Source organism: Podarcis melisellensis (genome assembly GCF_964234715.1).
Source record: "Podarcis melisellensis genome assembly, chromosome: 8".
In the NCBI taxonomy this organism is placed as follows: Eukaryota; Metazoa; Chordata; class Lepidosauria; order Squamata; family Lacertidae; genus Podarcis; species Podarcis melisellensis.
The window spans coordinates 8,235,222-8,256,813 of record NC_138540.1 but is presented as its reverse complement, the minus strand read 5'-3'; the positions used below and the strand labels follow the sequence as shown (position 1 = coordinate 8,256,813).

Sequence of the window (21,592 nt, the reverse complement as noted above, 5' to 3'; positions counted from 1 at the left end):
TACTTCCCTTTCCCCACAACCACAGTTCTCCCTGGTTCGCAGACCCCTGAAAGTCTCTGAGTACGTACCTTATTCCCAACAGTGTCCATCAAGTGCGCTGCCTTGAGGACCAGGAGACGGGCTTGCTCAATCTCAACACGGGACTCGGCGATTTCTGCCCTGATGGTGCCCTGCTCTGCCAAGGGCTTCCCAAACGCCACACGAGATGCCACCTGCCAAGGAAGGTACACCTGGCTGAGGGTTTCGCTCTGACTTAGCCAAAGACTGTTTGGCTGCTATAGCAACATCAGTGGGCTCACAGGACTTCAGGCAGACTACTGACCAGGGCCAGTTCTAGGGGGTATCCTTACTCCCAATTCAAAGACAGCTTGACGGAAGAAAACCATCCATGAAGACGGATTAAAGGTAAAGGTAAAGGTACCCCTGCCCGTGCGGGCCAGTCTTGACAGACTCTGGGGTTGTGCGCCCATCTCACTTAAGAGGCCAGGGGCCAGCGCTGTCCGGAGACACTTCCGGGTCACGTGGCCAGCGTGACATCGCTGCTCTGGCGAGCCAGAGCCGCACACGGAAACGCCGTTTACCTTCCCGCTGGTAAGCGGTCCCTATTTATCTACTTGCACCCGGAGGTGCTTTCGAACTGCTAGGTTGGCAGGCGCTGGGACCGAGCAGCGGGAGCGCACCCCGCCGCAGGGATTCGAACCGCCGACCTTTCGATCGGCAAGTCCTAGGCGCTGAGGCTTTAACCCACAGCGCCACCTGCGTCCCTGAAGACGGATTAAAAATAGATAAATGATTCTATATTTATTGTGAGCTGCCAGGAAGGTTATCACAAAAAAAAGATAATTATTTAGAAGGTTTAAATGTGGTACAGCCATATCTGCTCTAAAAAGTAACTGAAAATTCAAGGTACGTACACTAGAGGACAAACAACCAAAAAGGTTTGCTTTCAACTGCATGGCAACTATTTTATTTCGTATATTAGCGGTGATACCAATGTTCAAATGACTCCTATTTGGAATTCTTTCAGCTTTAAGAGAACACCATAAGACCTCAAGCACGATACCTTAATCCCATATAAATGGTCCCCTTTAAAAAATGTTATTACCCCCTCCTCCTGCCCAACGCTAATAATGGTAACCAGTGTTATTTTCCAGGGAGTATGAACAAGACAATCCAAATTTTTACTGTGTGCGTATGTTTAATTTAGTTTTCAGTCAGTTTCATTGCATTTTCCTTTTTTAATTCTTGCATGTTATTGAAATATTTTGTCCTTGTTTAAATAAAAAAAAATTAAAGGTTTCGAAGGCTAGCAGGTTACTTCCGGGCATATTTCAGAGGGGCTCGTGGTGACTTATGAAGCTCTACGTGACAAGGAACCAAAAGTCCCTGTTTTAGCATACAGGGCTGTCTAGGTTTTAAAACTCTCCAGAAAGGCCCTTGGTGGAAACCTGAGACAGGGCCTCCTTGGTGGCTGCTCCTCCCAGGTGCTAGAACTCCTTGTGAAAGGAGACTCGCTTAGCCCCTTTTGGACGCACAGTATATTCTCTGCCAGTGAGCAATGGCCCAGTGACCCTGTGATAGATAAGGCTCTAGACAGGGCTAGGACAGACCACTGCCTGAAACCTTGAAGAGCTGCCACTCGTCAGTGTAGACAAGACTGAGCTGAAAGGACCAGGGATCTGACATGGCAAGGCAGACTCCTATGACCTTCTGCAGGCAAGGAGTGTTTTATTCAGACAGGTCTTCCCCCTGATAAGCCGACTTGTCATGGCCACAGTAAATAAGCCGCAAAGCAAAAAAAGGTAAAGGACCCCTGACAATTAAGTCCAGTTGCAAACGACTTGGGTTGCAGCGCACATCTTGCTCTATAGGCCGAGGGAGCCAGCGTTTGTCCGCAGACAGCTTCTGGGTCATGTGGCCAACATGATTAAGCCGCTTTTGGTGAACCAGAGCAGCGCACGGAAACGCCATCTACCTTTCCGCCAGAGCGGTACCTATTTATCTACTTGCACTTTGACGTGCTTTCAAACTGGTAGGTTGGCAGGAGCTGGGACTGAGCAACGGGAACCTACCCTGTTGCAGGGATTCGAACCGCTGACCTTCTGATCAGCAAGCCCTAGGCTCTGTGGTTTAACCCACAGCGCCACCCGCGTCCCTGCAAGGGCAGGGTAGAAATAACAAATTGAATTGAATTGAAATGATAAGATAATCAGGGGGAGTGTTTTCAAAAGTGCACCAAGTAACTGCTATCTAGAATCAATCTGGATTGAAAACAGCATGCGGTTGGCTATGAGATGCTCTGGATTCAAAGTTCATTTTAGTGCTCCAAATGGGGTCAGCGTGTATCCAAATGGGAGCTCACCCCGTCGCGGGGATTTGAACCGCCGACCTTCTGATCTGCAAGCCCAGAGGCTCAGTGGTTTACACCACAGCGCCACTCATGTCCCTATGCACCCACTGCAATGCAAAGGTCTCCCCAAACCGCCTAGTGCTTGGGGAAGATGGAGGGAGGGAGTCAGCCCAGAATGAGATTGTGCTGAATAAAGGAGCTCAGTGACAGGCAGACATGACCCAAAGTGCTGAGGAGAGCTGCTCCATGAGAACCCTCAAGCCCACGCGCCATGCTGTGTTGCTTACCCTCTCCTTCATGAGGGCCAGCGCCCTTTCCGCAAAGCCGATCAGCCTCATGCAATGGTGTATCCTTCCTGGGCCCAGTCTCCCCTGGGCTATCTCAAAGCCTCGGCCAGGGCCCAGCAAGAGATTCTCTTGGGGCACACGGACGTTGTCAAAGGTCATTTCTCCATGGCCAGCTGGTAAGAGAAGGAAGTGAGAATTTATTGGCAGATGGAACCCCCTGCCACTCCCTGGCTGCTGTTACACAAAACCCCCATCACAACTTGCGGGGGAACTCTGCCTAAGTAACTTGGCTTAATATTGAAGACTTATTAACACTTACTCTTAAGTGCAGACACGGATCACAAATGTTCGAGCTGTGATTCCTCCCTTGCAGGGGATGACCCTTTGGTTCCCTCCCAACTCTACAATTTCTGTGAGTCTAGGATCACTGAAATTAGCAAGAGCGCAACGCTTGATCTGTGGAGGTTCTTCCCCAGGTACCGCCAGAAGCAGTTGGTAAGCCAGGAGAGAGCCAGTGTGGTGTAGTGGTTAAGAGCGGTGGACTCGTAATCTGGGGAACCGGGTTCGCTTCCCCGCTCCTCCACATGCAGCTGCTGGGTGACCTTGGGCTAGTCATACTTCTTTGAAGTCTCTCAGCCCCACTCACCTTGTTGTGGGGGAGGAAGGGAAAGGAGAATGTTAGCCGCTTTGAGACTCCTTCGGGTAGTGATAAAGCGGGATATCAAATCCAAACTACTACTACAACTGGGAACAGGGCCTTTGCAGTGGTGGTGCCCTATCTGAGGAAGACCCGAAAGGCAAGAGAGGCCCAGCGCATGCCAGCCCTCCTTCCCTGGAAGCCCGTCAGGGAAAACCCTGAATAAAAATGCTTTGCCTGACCTGGAGCGTCGTCCAGGCCGTAAACACTGAGTGGCCTCAGGATGGTGATTCCAGGCGTGTCCATAGGAACCAGCAACATGGACTGTTGCTTGTGTCTTTGGGCGGTGGGGTCCGTCTTGCCCATGAAGATGCAGAGCTGGCAACGAGGGTCCAAGGAACCTGCCGGGAAGAGAGGTTTGGATGATAGGTGCCTGTGCTGGAAATCGGTACTACCCTCCATGCTGGCTGGCTGTTTGCTAACCACGCTCCCCCAAATGCCCTTCCTTCTGGTTTTAACCTTTAAAGCCCTATACGGCTTAGGACCCTCATACCTAGGGGACAGCCTCTCTTGGTATGTCCCACAGAGGAACTTACGGTCTTCAAATAAAAACATCCTGAAGGTCCCAGGCCACAGAGAGGTTAGGCTGGCCTCAAGTAGAGCCAGGGCTTTTTCGGCTGTGGCTCCAATCTGGTGGAACACTCTGTCACAAGAGACTAGGGCCCTGAGGGACATGACATTTTTCCGCAGGGCCTGCAAGACAGAGCTGTTCCACCAGGCCTTGGATCAGGGCGCAGCCTGACTCCCTCCTTTGGCAATCTTCACAGAACTTTAGCTTAATGGTTGCCATCAATTTGATTTTAATTAATTTTTACAATGAAATGTTTTTAGAATGTTGCACTATTTTATTGTTGTTAGCCGCCCTGAGCCCGGCTTTGGCTGGGGAGGGCGGGAGATAAATAAAATTTATTATTATTATTATTATTCTCGACTTGCACCGATCCATAGGAAACAGAAGAAGCCCCCACCCCAGGCAGCTTCCACTCCTCGTCTCTGCCTTGGAGCTGATTTCACCCAGTCACGGCTCCTTTGGTCATCTGGAAAACGCCCACAAGGCAATTCTTTGAAGAGCATAGCACAGTTCCCAAGCTCACAGCACCCTTCGAGTTGCTTTGCTCCATACTTCCTGTTAAGAAGTGCTTCCAGGCAGTGTCTTAGGGGCAAGCAATGAAATCTGGAACAAGGAAATTTCCCAGAAGCCCTCTAGGAAGATGCCCACCATCACTCTCTGGAAGCCACAAGAAAACCTTAAATTGTAGGGCAAGGAAAAGGCTGAGCCCTTTTGGGAGCTGGCCTGCTCCTTCCCCACTCCACACCTCAGCATCCCAGCTGCAGAACGATGAGCCCCGATACCAAAAACTGGGGAGACGGTGCAATGTACCTGATATCCACCATTTGCGCCCGTTCAGGACATAGGTGTCCTTTTCCTTGACAATGGAAGCTTCAATGTTCGTGGCATCGGAGGAAGCAACCTAAGAAAAGAAGACGCTTTGTTTTAGAGGGAATATAGAAGCAAGGCTTATTTATTCATCTGCTGTTTTTGTGTTCCACTGCTTCCTCAAACTGAAGCTAACAACATGGCTTGAATAAAACAGCTCAGACCCCAGGACCTTACCCAAGACTTTCTGTTTCAGCTGCCGTCTTAAGGAAGTTGTGCTGTGCCTATTTATGAAGATGATGATTTTACCTGGGTGTTTTTTTTAACACTTTGATTGCTGTGGCTGCCTCGATTTATATCAGTGGGTCACCATTCCTTTCTCGGATTATTTATTGTTTGTTTGCTTTGTATACGGCATGATGTAAATACTCTACTACAGGGGTAAGCAAACTTTTTCAGCAGGGGGCCAGTCCACTGTCCCTCAGACCTTGTGGGGGGCCGGACTATATTTTGAAAAAATAAATAAAAATGAACGAATTCCTATGCCCCACAAATAACCCAGAGATGCATTTTCAATAAAAGGACACATTCTACTCATGTAAAAACACGCTGATTCCCGGACCATCCGCGGACTGGATTTAGAAGGCAATTGGGCCGGATCTGGCCCCCAGGCCTTAGTTTGCCTACCCATGCTCTATAGTGGTACCTCGGGTTAAGTACTTAATTTGTTCCGGAGGTCCGTTCTTAACCTGAAACTGTACTTAACCTGAAGCACCACTGTACTACCAAAATAAAGATTTTAATTAGTAAGAATAATTAAGAATCCCAATACTTCCTAGTGTTCAAGAACCAAGAGGAAGGGCAGCCCTGACCTGTGGCTCCGTCATAGCAAAGCAAGACCGGATCTTTCCATCCAGCAAAGGCTGCAGCCAGCGCTCCTTCTGTGCTTCTGTCCCATAGCGCAGAAGCACCTCCATATTGCCTGTGTCTGGGGCAGAGCAGTTGAATACCTGGAGAAGAGAGACAGGAGGTCAAACAGGATGTTGCCATCATTCAGCCATGAGACTGCCCACTCTTCCCTCGGGCCCCAACCACGACTGGCATGTGGCCCCTGGAAGGTTCCCCATGAAGGAAGGTGGCCCATTGGGCTGAAAAGGCCTCCCTGCCTGCTTTAGGCCAACCTCACTGAGTTAGGCGGGTACCTCAGGCGCGTGAAGCGAAGACCCCATCAGCTCGCACAAGTGGCTGTACTCCACGTTGGTCAGGCCTGCTCCGTACTTCATGTCTGGGTCACTCTCCAGCGGCAGGAAAAGGTTCCAGAGCCCCTCAGACTTGGCCTTCTCCTGAAGGATGAGAGAGTAGGTGCAGAGATTGAGACAGAGGCCTGAGGGCTAGGTCCTCCTGCACCTGCCTCCAGGGAACATCAGTGGATCCATGAAGCAAGCTTGGACTGGGCTGGGCAAACTGGATTTGTGGTTTTATTTGCTTTTTCAAGGAGGACTACCAAAAACAGAAACCCTGAAGAATTTGCACTTGGGAATGATGCGGGGGAAAACCCCTCTCTCAGAATCACATCAAGGCTTTTGGGGACGCAGAAGGGTGTGTAACGAGCCTGCACGTGTTCTTCTTTTTAGAAATCAGGTTCCTAGCCATTATTATGTAGTGATGTATGGAAGTGAGAGCTGGACCATAAAGAAGGCTGATCGCCGAAGAATGGATGCTTTTGAATTATGGTGCTGGAGGAGACTCTTAAGACTGCAAGAAGATCAAACCTCTCCATTCTGAAGGAAATCAGCCCTGAGTGCTCACTGGAAGGACAGGTCCTGAAGCTGAGGCTCCAGTACTTTGGCCACCTCATGAGAAGAGAAGACTCCCTGGAGAAGACCCTGATGTTGGGAAAGATGGAGGGCACAAGGAGAAGGGGGCGACAGAGGACAAGATGGTGGGACAGTCTTTTCGAGGTTACCAGCATGAGTTTGACCAAACTGCGGGAGGCAGTGGAGGACAGAGGTGCCTGGCGTTCTCTGGTCCATGGGGTCACGAAGAGTCGGACACGACTAAACGACTAAACAACAACAACAGCCATTATTATGACTAAAGAGAGAAATCCAAAATCATATGGCTTGTGATTGATGAAACGTATTTCAGCAGAAGCTGGGGGAGCAGGAAGCAGTGGGAAATGATATCTCCAGTGCAGTGGGGCAGTAGAAAAAATGGGGGGGGGGCAAAAAGGCAAAGTATAATTCTAGGTGAGCGAGTTGTGTCCCACATGTAAAGATTTCTGAAAGAAAAATAACACTGTATGTTAATCATGGTGTGTGTGTGTGTGTCTCGGGGCTTATCTCTTATCTCTTCCCATAACTATTGGGAACAGAACAGGTTACGCCAAATGGGCAGTTAAGATGTGAAGATATAATAACCAGACTGTGGAATCTGAGGTTGTTTTGACAGTGTCCTATAGAAAGTCTCCTTCTCTTGGAGAGATTTTATGCAACAAAGACCGGAGCGGGGCCTTTTTGCTCATGGCACCCAGCGTAAGGGATGCTCTCTCCCAGGAGCCACCTGCCTGGCCCCAACTAGGGTGCTGCCCCGTGCGACGCCAGGAGGAAGGGGACTTGCCTTGAGTTCTTCCATCAAGGGATGAGGAGTCCACCGGCTCGAGGAAGCCTGGTGGTCTCGCAGAAGCTGCTCGGCTGGATAAATGTGGGCCTCCATGAACTTCTTCACTTTGTGGTGCAGCTCCTGGACGCGGCTGGGCAGGCCGTCCGGAGAGATGATGAGGTGGAACCTGGAAGCAGGAGCCTGCGTGGAGTAGCTGTTCCGTGGGAACTGCCTCGGGCCAGCCCACGTACTGAACGCCCTGGTGGGGGCCATGGGAGTTGGAAGTCCCTTGAAGACCCGGAAGCCTTCTTTTGTAGCAAAATCCCAGGCGAGGTCTGCTATGAATTCGGCCTGTTTGCCGCTGCTCCCGGCAGTTGCTGAGCTGGCCTGGCCTGTGCAGAATGAACAGAGGCAACATCTTTAGGGAAATTCCTCGCCCCTGAGTCCACATGCCGCTCTTTCTGCCTGGAGGGAAGTAGCTGGGGCCTCAACTGGAGGAACAACTGCCAGGGTCCAGGAGTGTGGACAGATGCGCACCACACACTGAAAGAGCACCCAGTGCTTCCAGCAAAGGATGGTGGGAATGGCAGTTTGTTAAGAGTACTGGAAATCGTGGCTTTGTGTGTATGTTGAACTACACTTCCCAGGATTCTCTGGGGGAAGTCAGGTGCTTCAAATGTGCTTTAAGTGCATGGTGTGATTCATTGGCAGGATTTAAATTTACAACTTTATCTAAAGAGAACAAGAAGTATAACAATGGGACAACATAGTACAGTGGGCGCTCGTGATCCGTGCGGGATGCACGTTCGCAACCCGCAGCGTTCGCAACCCGCGTCAACCGCTTCCTGCCTTTGACAGCGTATGCGCATTTTGCCTCATATCTCGGGTTCCGAAAGTGCTAAACAATCACTCTTTTCTTTACAAATGAAAGCTGGCGATCTAGAGATTGTGGTTTCATTGGGAGGGGGGAGCTCCCTCACACCATAGATGCCCGTTCCCCTAGCTCTTGGCCCAAGTGGCCTCACTGCCAGAGGTAATATGTCTCTGAATGCTGGTTGCTAGGAATCACTAGTGGGGAAAGTTCTGTTGCCCTCAGCTCCCGCTTTCTGCATTCCTTAACTTTTGAGAACAGGATGCTGGACAAGAAAGGGCCACTGACTCTCCTGATGTCCTTGTCCTCTCACCTGTGAGAGAGCGCTTGTACACCCCCTGTAGGATAGCAGCCACTCGGAAAAAGGAAAAGGCCATGTAGAAGTTCCAGTTCTCGACTCCTGGGGTGCCCATGTGCTTGCAATACATCTGGAAATAGGCCTCCGCCGTGGGGATGCCTAGCCGACTCAGGTCGCAGTCCCTCAAACCTGCAAGGTGGGAAAGCAAAGCTAGTCACAGAAAGCAGGATCAGGCCTGATGCTGGGGCCAAAAGGTTGATACTAGTGTAAAGCACGGGGTAGGGAGAATCTGTGGCTCTTCATGTGTTGCTGGACTCCTGCTCCCAGCAACCCTTTATTAAGCCACCATGGCCAACAATTAGGGATGGCAGGAGCTAGGTGAAGGCAACATCTGGAGGGCCACAGGTTGCCCTAAAAAACAAGCCTAGGAAAACTAGGTGGAGCGATGGATGTGACTCTTCATTTCATTTCATTTCACTTTTAATTTGTATACCGCCTTCCTATATTACTATATACAAGGCAGTTTACAAGCTGAAGAAACAACAAATTAGACAGCAAAGATCACACATATGGCAGCAATCTGATCCAATTACTAAAAAGTCTCGCCTGTGTATTATCTGTGCATAAATTGTAGCAAACCTTTCCTGTTTTCTGACACTTTTGTGGAATGATTTTAACTGGAATATGTAAATTTTGTGGTGCAAAGTATTTCAGATTATACAGTTTTGTGTTATTCAAACCCACATGGATGTTTCTCCGATGACTTGATAATAAGCGTGTACCTTTCAGGATACTGAAGCTAGAAGGCAGATAATATGCCAGGCAGTTGTAGGCCACATCAGAAAGAGGGTTGCCCAAGGTAGAGAGTTCCCAGTCGAGGACAGAGACCACCTCAGGCTTCTCCGGGTGGAAGATCAGGTTGTCCAGCCTATCAAAAGAAAAGGGGAGGAGATGCAGAGGAATTCTGGCAGGTGCCATCTTAAAAACGGAGGTGTGTGGGCTCCTATACGCTGTGCGTTAAAAACCTTCTTGCAACCAGCTTCCTCTAAAGCAGACCTTCCCTACCTGGCAAAAAGTTGTGGACTATAACTCCCCTCAACCAGTATGGCCAGTGGTCAGGGATTATGGGAATTGTCGTCTAATAACACGTGGAGAAGAAAAACCAAGATGAGAAAAGTTCTCAGGGGTGCCACAAAGTATTATTTAAAAACCCAACGTGATAATAATAATAACAATAACAATAACAATAATAAATGCCCCCGGCTTCTCCATAACCTCCAGAGGCCATCCTATTGGCTCCCTTGCTCTAAACAATCATGAGAAGAGACAGTCACAGAGAGAGTTGTGAATCAGGTCAGAGAGCTCCCCTTCACAGAACCTCCAGCCCTAACCTTTTTGCTGAGAGAAACAGTGATCTGAACACACCTTTGCCATTTGCAACATGCCCAATCGGCACCGTTACAGGTGCCACATAACATACTTGTTCCACCTTTGTAAGAAATCAATTTTTTAATGTGTCAGCACCTACACTTTGGAACTCCCTGCCTGTTGACATCACGTAGGTGCCTTCACTGAATTCTTATTGGTGCCTACCAAAAAACACTTTTTGTTTAGACCAGCCTACCCAGATATGTGGAAGGCCGACACGTGTTTTAGCTTATCACTGATTTTAATTATTTTTGAATGTTTTAAGCAGCTGTTTTTAACTGCTGGTAATTTTTTATTTTTTTTATTTTTGGGGTAAACCGCTTCAAGGGATTTCTCCCCTCCTTTTCTTTACAACCAAGCGGTACATATTATGTCTTTATTTTCTTTCATAAAATGTAAAGCAGTGGTTTTCAACCAGTGTGCCGCGGCACCGTAGGGTGTCTTGAAGGATGGTCAGGCGAGCTGCAGGCAACATTGGCCTCCATCCCTTTTTCCTTCCCTCCCTCCTCTAATGTCCTCTTGCATCTCTGCCTCCTAAAGGCTGGCATAGCTGTTTCTTGCAGCCGCCCTGGCTACAAGCTCCGCAGGCAAATGGTGCCTCTGGGTCTCGCCAGGGGGTGCTTCCCAGGACCCTGTGGGGCAGCGTGAGGAGGCACATCTATCTGGGGCAGGGGAGGCAGCTCAGAGACCAGGGGTGGCGGCATCAGCAGCTGCCCAGAGGACTGCTAAGGAGAGGGCAGGAGGCTGAGGGAACAGTCCACAAAGAAGGGTGTTTAAAAAAGGGTGAAAGGCTGCCAGCTCTGCAGGCAAGGGGTGACATAACTGGGCTCCTGGGCCTCACAGGAGTGCCACAGGAAGAATGGAGTTGGTCAAGGGAGCCATGGACTGAAAAAGTTTGAAAACATATGGTTTAAAGCAGGCATAGGCAACCTCGGCCCTCCAGATGTTTTGAGACTACAATTCCTGTTATGTATTGAAGTTCTCACCCTGGGCCAGCAGGGGGATACTGAAGATAGTTCAGGTCCACATATGCAAATAAGGGATCAAAAGTGACGTTCAGTGATTGGATAGTTGCAGAAAGTTGTTACAGTTATGTTGTGCTGGAGCTCGATATAAGCAGGCTGGCTGAACCCTTCAGTTCAGTTCTGTTCTGACCTGTGAATAAACAAGAGCTGTTTGGAGAATCGATTTGTCGTCTGATATGTTCACCCACAACTTAACAATTCCCATCATCCCTGACCACTGGTCCTGTTTAGCTAGGGATCATGGGAGTTGTAGTCCCAAAACATCTGGAGGGCTGAGGTTGCCTATGCCTGGTTTAAAGGGACTCCTGAAAAATGTGTTTTGAGGGGGAGAGAATGCCATTATTTGACACCTGAAATCTCCGTGCACGACAGAGAGGCCCTCGCTGGCCGGCAGGTGGGACGGGAACCAGGCAATGAGCCTCTCCATGGCTGGGATGGTATGCGTCTCTGTGGCACGGTACTGTTTGCTCCACGTCTGGACTTGCCGTTGAACGTAGTTACCTGCAGCAGAAAGATGTTGTTAAAGATGGCAGGGGGAATTCTCAGCACTAAAAACCGAGGAAAAAAACCAAGTTCTATAAGATATAAAGATCTCTTGGAAAGGAAAACACCCAGATGGCTTTCACCAATGGAAGCAAAGGCACAGAAAAAGTTGAACATGGAGAGTAAATGGTTGAAATATGCTGATTTACTAGTGGAAGATAATGAGGAATTTAAATTAAGACCATTTGATCAAATCAAAGATAAATTGGGTGGATGGTTGCAATATTATCAGATTAACAAATTGCATAAACTTGATAATAAAAATGGTTTTGCAACAGAAAAATCCAAATTGGAAACGGAATGGTTAGACACTAATGTTAAAAATCTCTCCAAAATGTATAATTTGTTGTTAGAATGGCATACAAAGGACGAACAAGTTAAATCTGTGACGATTGATTGGGCAAGAGATGTTGGACACAATATACTGTTGGAAGATTGGGAAAGGCTGTGAAAGAAAGGGGTTAAGTTTACTGCATGCACTGTATTAAGCAAGTTCTGCATGTACTGGAAAAAACAAGTGCTGCAGAACCGAGCACAAAAATCATAGGTCTGTAAAACTGTAGAGTTGGAGGGGACTCTGAGGATCATCTAGTCTGACCCCCTACAATGCAGGAATATGCAGCTGTCCCATATGAGGATCGAACCTGCAACCTTGGGCCACACCAGCGCCATGTTCTATGAAATGGGGATCCTGTGGCCCTTCAGATGTTATCTATTGCTATTGCTGTCATTCTTATTTTAAACATATTAGTTGGTATTTTTTTTAATGAAAGCGACTCAATGTGCCTTACAATAAACATATACAGTGGTACCTCGGGTTACATACGCTTCAGGTTACATACGCTTCAGGTTACAGACTCCACTAACCCAGAAATAGTACCTCGGGTTAAGAACTTTACCTCAGGATGAGAACAGAAATCGTGCTCTGGTGGCGTGGCGGCAGCGGGAGGCCCCATTAGCTAAAGTGGTGCTTCAGGTTAAGAACAGTTTCAGGTAAAGAACAGACCTCTGGAACGAATTAAGTACATAACCAGAGGTACCACTGTACATTAAAACAGAATAAAAACCTCTAAAAGACAAGAATGTTTTTAAAGGCAGGCTTAAAACTTCCACCCACTCCAGGAGTGGCTCCACTCACTCGAGGATAACTAAAAGCCAAAGGCCTGGAGGAAAATAAACATTTTTTATTTGGGCCTGAAGATGATGGCACCAGGTGAGCATCCCTGAGGAAAGCAGCGGGGAGCCACTGTTGAAAAGGCGTGTTCTTGTGTTGCTGCCCTTGGGACCTCTCATGGAGGGGCCACATGGAGAAGGGAATCAAATGATGGTCAGGGGGTCTTGGTGGGTTCATTTGGGGAGAGGCAGTCCTTGAGGAATTGGGGTCCTGAGTTGCCCGAGGCTTTACAGTGGTACCTCAGGTTAAGTACTTAATTCGTTCCGGAGGTCTGTACTTAACCTGAAACTGTTCTTAACCTGAAGCACCACTTTAGCTAATGGGGCCTCCTGATGCCACTGCGCCGCCGAAGCACGATTTCTGTTTTCATCCTGAAGCAAAGTTCTTAACCTGAAGCACTATTTCTGGGTTAGCAGAGTCTATAACCTGAAGCATATGTAACCTAAAGCGTATGTAACCTGAAGTGTATGTAACCTGAGGTACCACTGTATAGGTCAAATCCGAGGGTAGGTTATCAGTCTCCAGGTCCCACCATCCCCGACCGCTAGCACTGATGGGATCTGGGAGCCTAACTACATCTTTTTTTTTGTAATGAATATTTATTGGCATTTTCAAGAAACATATAAGAACAAAAACAAAAATAAACAAAAAAATAGCCAAAAATCCAAAACTTAAAGCTTAAAAAAAAAGAATTAAAAACACATAAAATTTCAATTACTTATTTTCTTTTAACTTGTTTCTCAGACCTCCTCACTCCTCCCCTTCTTGTATTCCAATTTAAGTTATCAGCTCAGCAAGTCTTTAACTTATTTCTCCACTTTAACTTAGTGATTTATTCTAACATGCTGTTATTTTACTTTCCTTCTTTCTTCCATTTCCTCGATTTATTTTTGCAAACCTTATTTTTTATTTAATTAAAAAAAACAGTTTTAACTTATCCAATTTTACACATCAATACTTATACTTCATTACTTATTCTTAAACCTTTTTCCTAAAGTCGACCAAAATTTCCCTTCCACGATTTTCCCAATTTCCATACAAATAGCAAAACAAAATAAATACAAAGCAAATTATCTTTATATACCCTTTGGATTCCCAAACTCCACCCACCCTTTTCCCGGTTTCAGTCCCCAACGAATGTCTGGAGCCTAACTACATCTTGAGGGCTATCACAATTCCATACCCTCACACCAGAGCGAGACAGGAGCAATGCCATTGCTCCAAACATTTACGCACCATGTTTCCCATAATCCTCCAGGCCGGCTGCCTTGATGTCCACACTGTGGATCTTACAGAGGACTCTGTTCATGGCGGTATAAATCTCTGTCCGTTGGCTTGGCTCCAGTCCTGGGAGGGAGGGGTCCTTGAAGATCCGTCCGGTGCAGTAGTCCATGAGGTAAAATGGGGTGCCAATGATACTGGGGCGACACGAGGATGTTAGTGCAAGAACATCAGCAAAACTGCAGGTCTATGACCATAATAAACTGACTATTGATTGAGCAGCAACAGAAAGGGCTTTGAGAGGCGAATCTTCAATAGTGGGTGACTGCAATGGACTCTATGTGGGGCTTCCTTTGTGCTTGATTCAGAAGCTGCAGTTAGTGCAGAATGCTGCAGCACGATTGCTGGCAGGAGCAAGACCCTTTCAGCATATAACACCTGCGCTCAGAGACCTGTGCTGGTTACCAATTCATTACTGGGCATAGCTGTCAACGTTTCCCTTTTTTAAAGGGAAATACCCTTCTTCTGAATAGGATTCCTCGCAAAAAAGGGAAAAGTTGACAGCTATGTTACTGGGCCAAGTTGAAGGTGTTACTATTGATACATAAAGCCGTTAACAACTTGGGACAAGTTCATCTGCAAGATCGCTTCACCCCAAATATGCCCACACAACCACTTCAATTTGCGGAATGGGCACCGTTACAAGTGCCACATAATACCCATTCTGAATTTGTAATAAATCAATCTTTTAATGTGGCAGCATACAAACTTTGGAACTCCCCAGCTATTGACATCAGGCACTTCACTGCACTCTTTTTGGCGCTTGCTAAAAACCTTTCTGCTGACACAAGTCAACCCAAAAAAGTGGAATGTTGACATGTATTTCCATCTTGTCTTTAGCCCTTTGTTGATGTTCATTATTGCTTGAATGTTTTAAATAGGGGTTTTTACTGATAATTTTATTGTTTTCTCCTTTTTTAAGCTGCTTTGTTCGTTTTTTACAATCAGCAACGTATAGAGTTTATGAGGTGACTGAAAATTACACAGGCCCAGTGATTCATTCTCAAACACACACACACAAAAACACCATAAATGCACCTTGAATCTTCACATAAGGCAAGGACATTAGGAACTGGAACACCAGCCTCTGCAACAGCCTTCAAAACCCTGCCAGGGTAAAGGAGGCCAGAATTAATGCTGGAAGAATTTGTTAGAGTGTGGTTATATTTCTTTTAAAAACCTGACTGTGACACGTTAAACAAAATACATTAAAAATAACATTGTACTACTACATTAAAAAATTAATTACCATAAGGACTGCCTGTCCCACTTCAGAACCTGCCTATAACCTGCCTATAATCCAAGACCCCTGCCTGACAAATTGCTCGTGGGCCGAGCTTGTGAAATCTGTTAGCTTGACCAGCACACAAGGCCAGACCTTTGCAGCTGGTGGCCCCGTGGATGTGGAACTCTCCTACAGTTAACATTTGCTTGCCTCCCTTGGAATCCTGGCATCCAAGAAGGCCTTAAACTTTTACTTTTTTTACTACTGTCTTTCCTCATGAAAGCTTAGGACAGTGGTCTAATTCAGTATCTCTTACACTCTGATGCTTTTATTTCTCTTTGTGCTTCATTTTGTGAGGGCTTAGCCTCGAAAAGCGACTAATAAACAAAGGGAATGAATAAACAAACTGTTAGCATTTCTGCCTCTCCCCGTCCTTTTTTGAAAAGGGTGATTCATAGGCTGCTGCTTGAAAACTCACCAATGTGTTCAGGAATGACTGAACGGAGACCCCAAGAAGCAAAACACGAGGGGAAAACAAACCCCCAAAATTGGACATTTAAATCTGTGCAATTTATGTTAAGTGAAAGACTGCACACTTTAACACAGAACTCCTTCTGCCTGATAAATAATATTATGAAACTCAAAGGCTTGCATGCTCCTGCTTCCACCAGGTTACATGTGGCTAATCCAATACGTCAGTTTACCACTATTTTGAGCTAGGATGGAGACAGTTGCTAGACTTTCTCACCTGTACTCTCTCTCCACAGCATGAGCAGAGGGAAGGAGGGGGCCTGGCGGTTTCTTCCTCAGAACGAACTGGCGATCCCCAAACCTGATGTGGTACGTAGGGTTGGACTGCCCGTGGCTGAACTGCCGTAGCACCAGAGGCCCTGAAAGTGGGAACATGAGCCGTTAGCGAGCGAAGCTGAGTTTACTCCAAAGAGCTCACAAAGGTGTCTGTGGTCTTGCCCCCATCCATTTCATTCTCATAACAACCTACTGTGAGGTAGGCCAGGTGGAGAGAGTGGAAAAGGAGAGAGGTGACAGACTCAATGCCTCTCAGGGAGCTTTGAGGCTGAGTGAATGTTGCCTGGATGGTAGGTGTCCCTGAAATGTGATTATGCTTCTTCCTTTATCTGGATGAGGGATTGATATATATATATATATATATTGGGGGGGGTGAGTTGTACAGAAACCTCTGACTTTGGTATGTACCCTGCTCTATAAAGATAAATGTGACCTCTGGACCTCCTCACTGCTGGGATATGGCCCCTGGAAGCTTCCACACAAAGCTTTCTGCATCATGGGCTGAAAAAGAGTCCCCTACCCTGCTCTATGGATGCAGGTGGCACTGTGGGTTAAACCGCAGAGCCTAGGGCTTGCCGATCAGAAGGTCGGCGGTTCAAATCCCAGCAACGGGGTGAGCTCCCGTTGCTCAGTCCCAGCTCCTGCCAACCTAGCAGTTCGAAAGCACGTCAAAGTGCAAGTAGATAAATAGGAACCGCTCCGGTGGGAAGGTAAACAGTGTTTCCGTGCGCTGCTCTGGTTCGCCAGAAGCGGCTTAGTCATGCTGGACACATGACCCGGAAGCTGTACGCCGGCTCCCTTGGCCAATAAAGCGAGATGAACTTTATTATTACCCCAGAGTCGGTCACGAGTGGACCTAATGGTCAGGGGTCCCTTTACCTTTACCCTGCTCTAAGCACTACACGGGACACAGGTGGCGCTGTGGGTTAAAGCCTCAGCGCCTAGGACTTGCTGATCGAAAGGTCGGCAGGTTCGAATCCCTGCTGCGGGGTGCGCTCCCGCTGCTCGGTCCCAGCGCCTGCCAACCTAGCAGTTCGAAAGCACCTCCGGGTGCAAGTAGATAAATAGGGACCGCTTACCAGCGGGAAGGTAAACGGCGTTTCCGTGTGCAGCTCTGGCTCGCCAGAGCAGCAATGTCACACTGGCCATGTGACCCGGAAGTGTCTCCGGACAGCGCTGGCCCCTGGCCTCTTAAGTGAGATGGGCGCACAACCCCAGAGTCTGTCAAGACTGGCCCGTACGGGCAGGGGTACCTTTACCTTTACCTTTAAGCACTACACAATGCTGTGTCTCTGTAGAATACAAAGTCATCTGCTGACAGAAGAGTAGTGAAGAATGTCCTGGCACTTTCAAGATCTGAATCTTTTATAGCTGGGAAGGGCTATACCCAAAGCGGGAATGTGCAAAATGCCATAATATTGGAGGTCGGGTATCAGGCTTTGGGGCCTCAGCTTCCTCCCCATCCTTTGGCTGTAGATAAGCAGGACGAAGCGAAAAGAGTCGCTTACAAAGAGTCTTTAATGATCACAGCAAATGAACAAAGCAGCCATTCTCGGAATGAAGGTGTTCCCGTTTAAGGTTTCCACCCACTTCCCCCCAGTCACTTCCACGCCTTGCAACCTGATCTTGCAACCACCATGCTTTTTGTGTAGCCACCTTATCTGCCCTACGTGACCTTGGACGGATAGGCTGGACACTTTCCAGTGAGAGAGAGCTTGTTGGCTCTTTCTCTTCCAGTTCTTCTTCACCTTGCTGTTCACCCCCCGGTTTGTCCCAACTTTTGTCTTCAGAACTATGCCCCTCTGCAAACCACCGTTCCAAATCTATACTGCTCCTGGGAAGCTTCAGGATCCTGGTCATGAGCAGGGGGAGGGGGAGGCTCCCACCATTCCTCATCAGAGCAGTACTCCTCAGCCTGGTCTCTGACAGTGGGGGAAGGGGAAAAGAGTCTATACCTGGAGTCCCCAGGATGCCTTCAATGTACTTCTGGAGAGGGGCTGTGGGGATCTGCATTGCCGACCTCACGGAACATGTGTAAGGAACAAACGATCTCAGGGCAAAGCCCAGGTGGCTCTCCAACTCTTGAAGTGCTGAATCTGGGTCATCAACCTGAGACGAAAAGGTGGATGAAGTAGCAAGCATGGGCTCCAGGAAGGAAGGGGAGCAGGTGAGTCAGGCAGGCTGGTTTTACAAGTCTGGCGGTGACGGTCTTTGACACGGCCGCACCTCTGCTCACCTTGAGTGTCTTCATGCCCAGCTGGGCAGCTGCTTTTAGGTTCTGCCCAAGGTCATCCAGAAAGATGGACTCTTTGGCCTGAACGCCCAGTCTCTTCAAACACAACTCATAGATACGAAGGTCCGGCTTGCACACCCCTTCCCGGCAAGACTCAATTATCTAGAAGACAAAAGACAATAAAATATAGTGGTACCTTGGTTCCTGAACGGCTTGGCTCCTGAACAAATAGGCTCCCAAACACCAGAAATCCAGAAATGTTCCAGTTTGCGAACTTTTTTGGAAGTCAAAAGTCCGTTTTGGCCGTCGGCATTGTTTCCGGGGCCAATCAGCCAATCAGAAGCCGCGCCTTGGTTTGCGAACGTTTTGGAAGTCGAACAGATTTCCAGAATGGCTTGAGTTCAGGAAGCAAAGTAAAAATTAGATTGGGTGCACACAAGGAAGCCAGAGATTTCTCGTTTCGGAGTGTTTCTTAAGTTCATTAGTCACAATGAATGGATGGTAACTGCAAATACAGAATGGGCAGTTTCAAGCTTTTTAGCTTTCTTTAATAAATGCAAGTAAGATAAACCAATGTTCTAATTGGATCACTGTCTATGATAGGGATGGAGAGCTCACCCACTGCAAGACAAGTGTGGCAGCTGGGTGGAGCTGCTCACCGGTCAGTCTTCTGATTACTGTATTTTTTGCTCTATAGGACGCACCCGACCATAGGACGCACCTTGTTTTAGAGGGGGAGAACAAGAAAAAAAATTCTTCCACTCTCTGCTCAGCGCCCCTTCAGCGAAGCGGCAGGAGAAATGGAGCCCCTTCCATTTCTCCTCCCGCTTAGCTGAAAGGTCACCTACCCTTCAGCGAAAGGAACGTGAAGCCTCCAAAGTGCAGTGGGAGCGCTCCCACCACGCTCCGGAGGCTTCAGGAGGCTCTCTTTGAAGCCTGGAGAGCAAGAGGGGTCGGTGTGCACCAACCCCTCTCGCTCGTGAGGCTTCAGCGAAAGCAACGCGAAGCCTCTGGAGCACGGTGGGAGCGCTCCCACTGCACTTTGGAGGATTCGCATTGCTATCACTGAAGCCAAGGAGCCTGCATTCGCGCCATAAGATGCACACACATTTCCCCTTACTTTTTGGAGGGGAAAGTGTGTGTCTTATAGAGCGAAAATACAGTACACTATTTATTTAGTGGAATTATATCTCACCTTTGCCTCCAAGGAGCTCAATGACCCTGTGAGGTAGGTTATGCAATGACTGGGCCAAGATCACCCAGTGAACTTCATTGCCAAGAGGGGATTTCAGCCTTGGTTTCCCAGGTCCTAGCCTGACACTCGAATCACTGTGCCACACAAAACTCTCGCAGCATAAGATTTCTCTAATGAGAAGAGAGCCTTGAAAAAAACTGGAATCTCTGTTGCACGCTGTGAACTCACCACATCAAACTGCTGCCGGTCAAGGGGCAGAAAACTTTCTCCACTGTGCAAATAGAAATTGTTACTCAGGACGGCCGTCTTCAGGCCTTCAGCTCGGATGCACTTTATAGCTTCAGTCATAACGGGAAGCTGCTCTGACATTCCAACGCTGGTTAAGTCTGCGAGGAAAGAGTCCACTGGGACAGAGGAGTTTGCCTTGTGAGAAGAGGTAAAACGAGAAAGGAAAACGGTGGCTGAAACAACTTTGGGTGGAAAAGATCACGCCAACCCAATAATACCATGCCATATTCTACACACTGAATCATTTTTTATAGCGTGAAAGAACAAAGTTGAACCGAATGGTTGAAAACGGCTAAAGAAGAGATGGAAGAAAGAGCAGAGGGCTCCCTCCCTCTTAAAACTTCTCTGGGTGGGCTTGAGCTGATCATGCTTTCTCAGCCTGGCCTACCCAACAGGGTTGTAGTGAGTGTGAGACTAAAACAAGCTCTTTGAAGGAAGAGATGAAATGCAAATGTGCTAAGACACTTAGGCAGTTCATGGTGGAGATGTCTCCCCATTTCTGCCTATGGATGTTTCCGTTATTGTTTCAGACCCTAAATACCAAACACCCCCTTCCCTTACAGACTTTCCTGGGTGCCAATATCACCAGAGGTGACCCACTGTCCTCAGAAGCTTGGGGTGGTGGCAGCGGCCCAGGAAAGGGCATTCTCTATGGCAGTTCCTGAGCTGGGGAATTCTCTCCCCACAGAGGTACATTTGGCACATTCATGGCAAAGCTTCTAGCAAATGCTGAAGACACAGCTTCTTTGCCCTGGCTTTTGACATATGCATATTTTTAGGACGCATCTTATTTCTGCGATTATAAGTGGCTTTAAACTATTTTTAATGTTGTAGTTACAGATAAGTAGCCGTGTTGGTCTGCCATAGTCAAAACAAAAAAATTCCTTCCAGTAGCACCTTAAAGACCAACTAAGTTAGTTCTTGGTATGAGCTTTCGTGTGCATGCACACTTCTTCAGATACACTGAAACAGAAGTTACCAGACCCTTCTATATAGTGAGAAGGTGGGGAGGGGCATTACTCAGAAGGGTGGTAGGAATGGGTGATTGGCAGATAGCTGCGATGAGCCTGTTGACGACTCTTAACGACTGCAATAGGTCTTACAGGAAAAAGCAAGGGGTGAGAAGGTGAAAAATGGCTTTGTCATGTATAATGAGATAAGAATCCAATGTCTTTGTTCAGACCAGGTCTCTCCATGGTTTTAAGTTTGGTAATAAGTTGCAATTCAGCAGCTTCTCTTTCCAGTCTATTTCTGAAATTCCTTTGTAGTAAAACAGCTACTTTGAGATCTTGTATAGAATGTCCTGGGAGATTGAAGTGTTCTCCTACTGGTTTCTCTGTCTTGTGATTCCTGATGTCAGATTTATGTCCGTTTGTTCTTTGGCGTAAGGTCTGGCCTGTTTGTCCAATATAGAGAGCTGAAGGACACTGTTGGCATTTGATGGCATACACAATGTTAGACGATGAGCAATTAAATAGTCCCAAGATGGTATGTGTGATGTTGTTGGGGCAAGTAATGGTGTTGTCCGGGTGTATGTGGCAGCAAAGTTTGCATCTGGGTTTATTGCAGGCTCTGGTGCCAGTGTCCGTGTTAAGTCTGGTTGTAGTATTATTGTGGGTTAGGAGTTGTTTAAGATTGGGTGGCTGTCTGTAGGCAATGAAAGGTCTTCCTCCCAGAGCTTGAGAAAGAGAACTGTCATTGTCCAGGAGAGGTTGTAGATCTCTGACCTATTGCAGTCGTTAAGAGTCGTCAACAGGCTCATCGCAGCTATCTGCCAATCGCCCATTCCCACCACCCTTCTGAGTAATACCCCTCCCCACCTTCTCACTATATAGAAGGGTCTGGTAACTTCTGTTTCAGTGTATCTGAAGAAGTGTGCATGCACACGAAAGCTCATACCAAGAACTAACT

The 21,592-nt window shown here is 47.6% G+C and overlaps 1 protein-coding gene and 1 long non-coding RNA gene across 2 annotated transcripts in view; one reads left to right on the top strand and one right to left on the bottom strand.

Moving 5' to 3' along the window:
• Window positions 1-21,592, bottom strand: part of ACAD10 (acyl-CoA dehydrogenase family member 10) — a 29,182-nt gene that overhangs the window by 4,139 nt on the left and 3,451 nt on the right. The window contains exons 4-19 of the mRNA XM_081922959.1: window positions 19,622-19,816; window positions 18,202-18,360; window positions 17,921-18,074; window positions 15,907-16,048; window positions 14,972-15,040; window positions 13,889-14,070; window positions 11,286-11,436; window positions 9,265-9,410; window positions 8,498-8,671; window positions 7,332-7,705; window positions 5,915-6,055; window positions 5,585-5,722; window positions 4,716-4,806; window positions 3,517-3,675; window positions 2,638-2,810; window positions 69-212 (exon numbers count right to left, since the gene is read on the bottom strand). Of these exons, the coding sequence (XP_081779085.1) occupies window positions 69-212; window positions 2,638-2,810; window positions 3,517-3,675; window positions 4,716-4,806; window positions 5,585-5,722; window positions 5,915-6,055; window positions 7,332-7,705; window positions 8,498-8,671; window positions 9,265-9,410; window positions 11,286-11,436; window positions 13,889-14,070; window positions 14,972-15,040; window positions 15,907-16,048; window positions 17,921-18,074; window positions 18,202-18,360; window positions 19,622-19,816 (2,592 nt within the window). The remainder of the gene's footprint in view (window positions 1-68; window positions 213-2,637; window positions 2,811-3,516; window positions 3,676-4,715; window positions 4,807-5,584; window positions 5,723-5,914; window positions 6,056-7,331; window positions 7,706-8,497; window positions 8,672-9,264; window positions 9,411-11,285; window positions 11,437-13,888; window positions 14,071-14,971; window positions 15,041-15,906; window positions 16,049-17,920; window positions 18,075-18,201; window positions 18,361-19,621; window positions 19,817-21,592) is intronic.
• LOC309376588 lies at window positions 6,122-7,324 on the top strand. The gene is made up of 3 exons (XR_014171247.1): window positions 6,122-6,379; window positions 6,813-6,916; window positions 6,951-7,324. It is a non-coding gene; the product is annotated as an uncharacterized lncRNA (long non-coding RNA).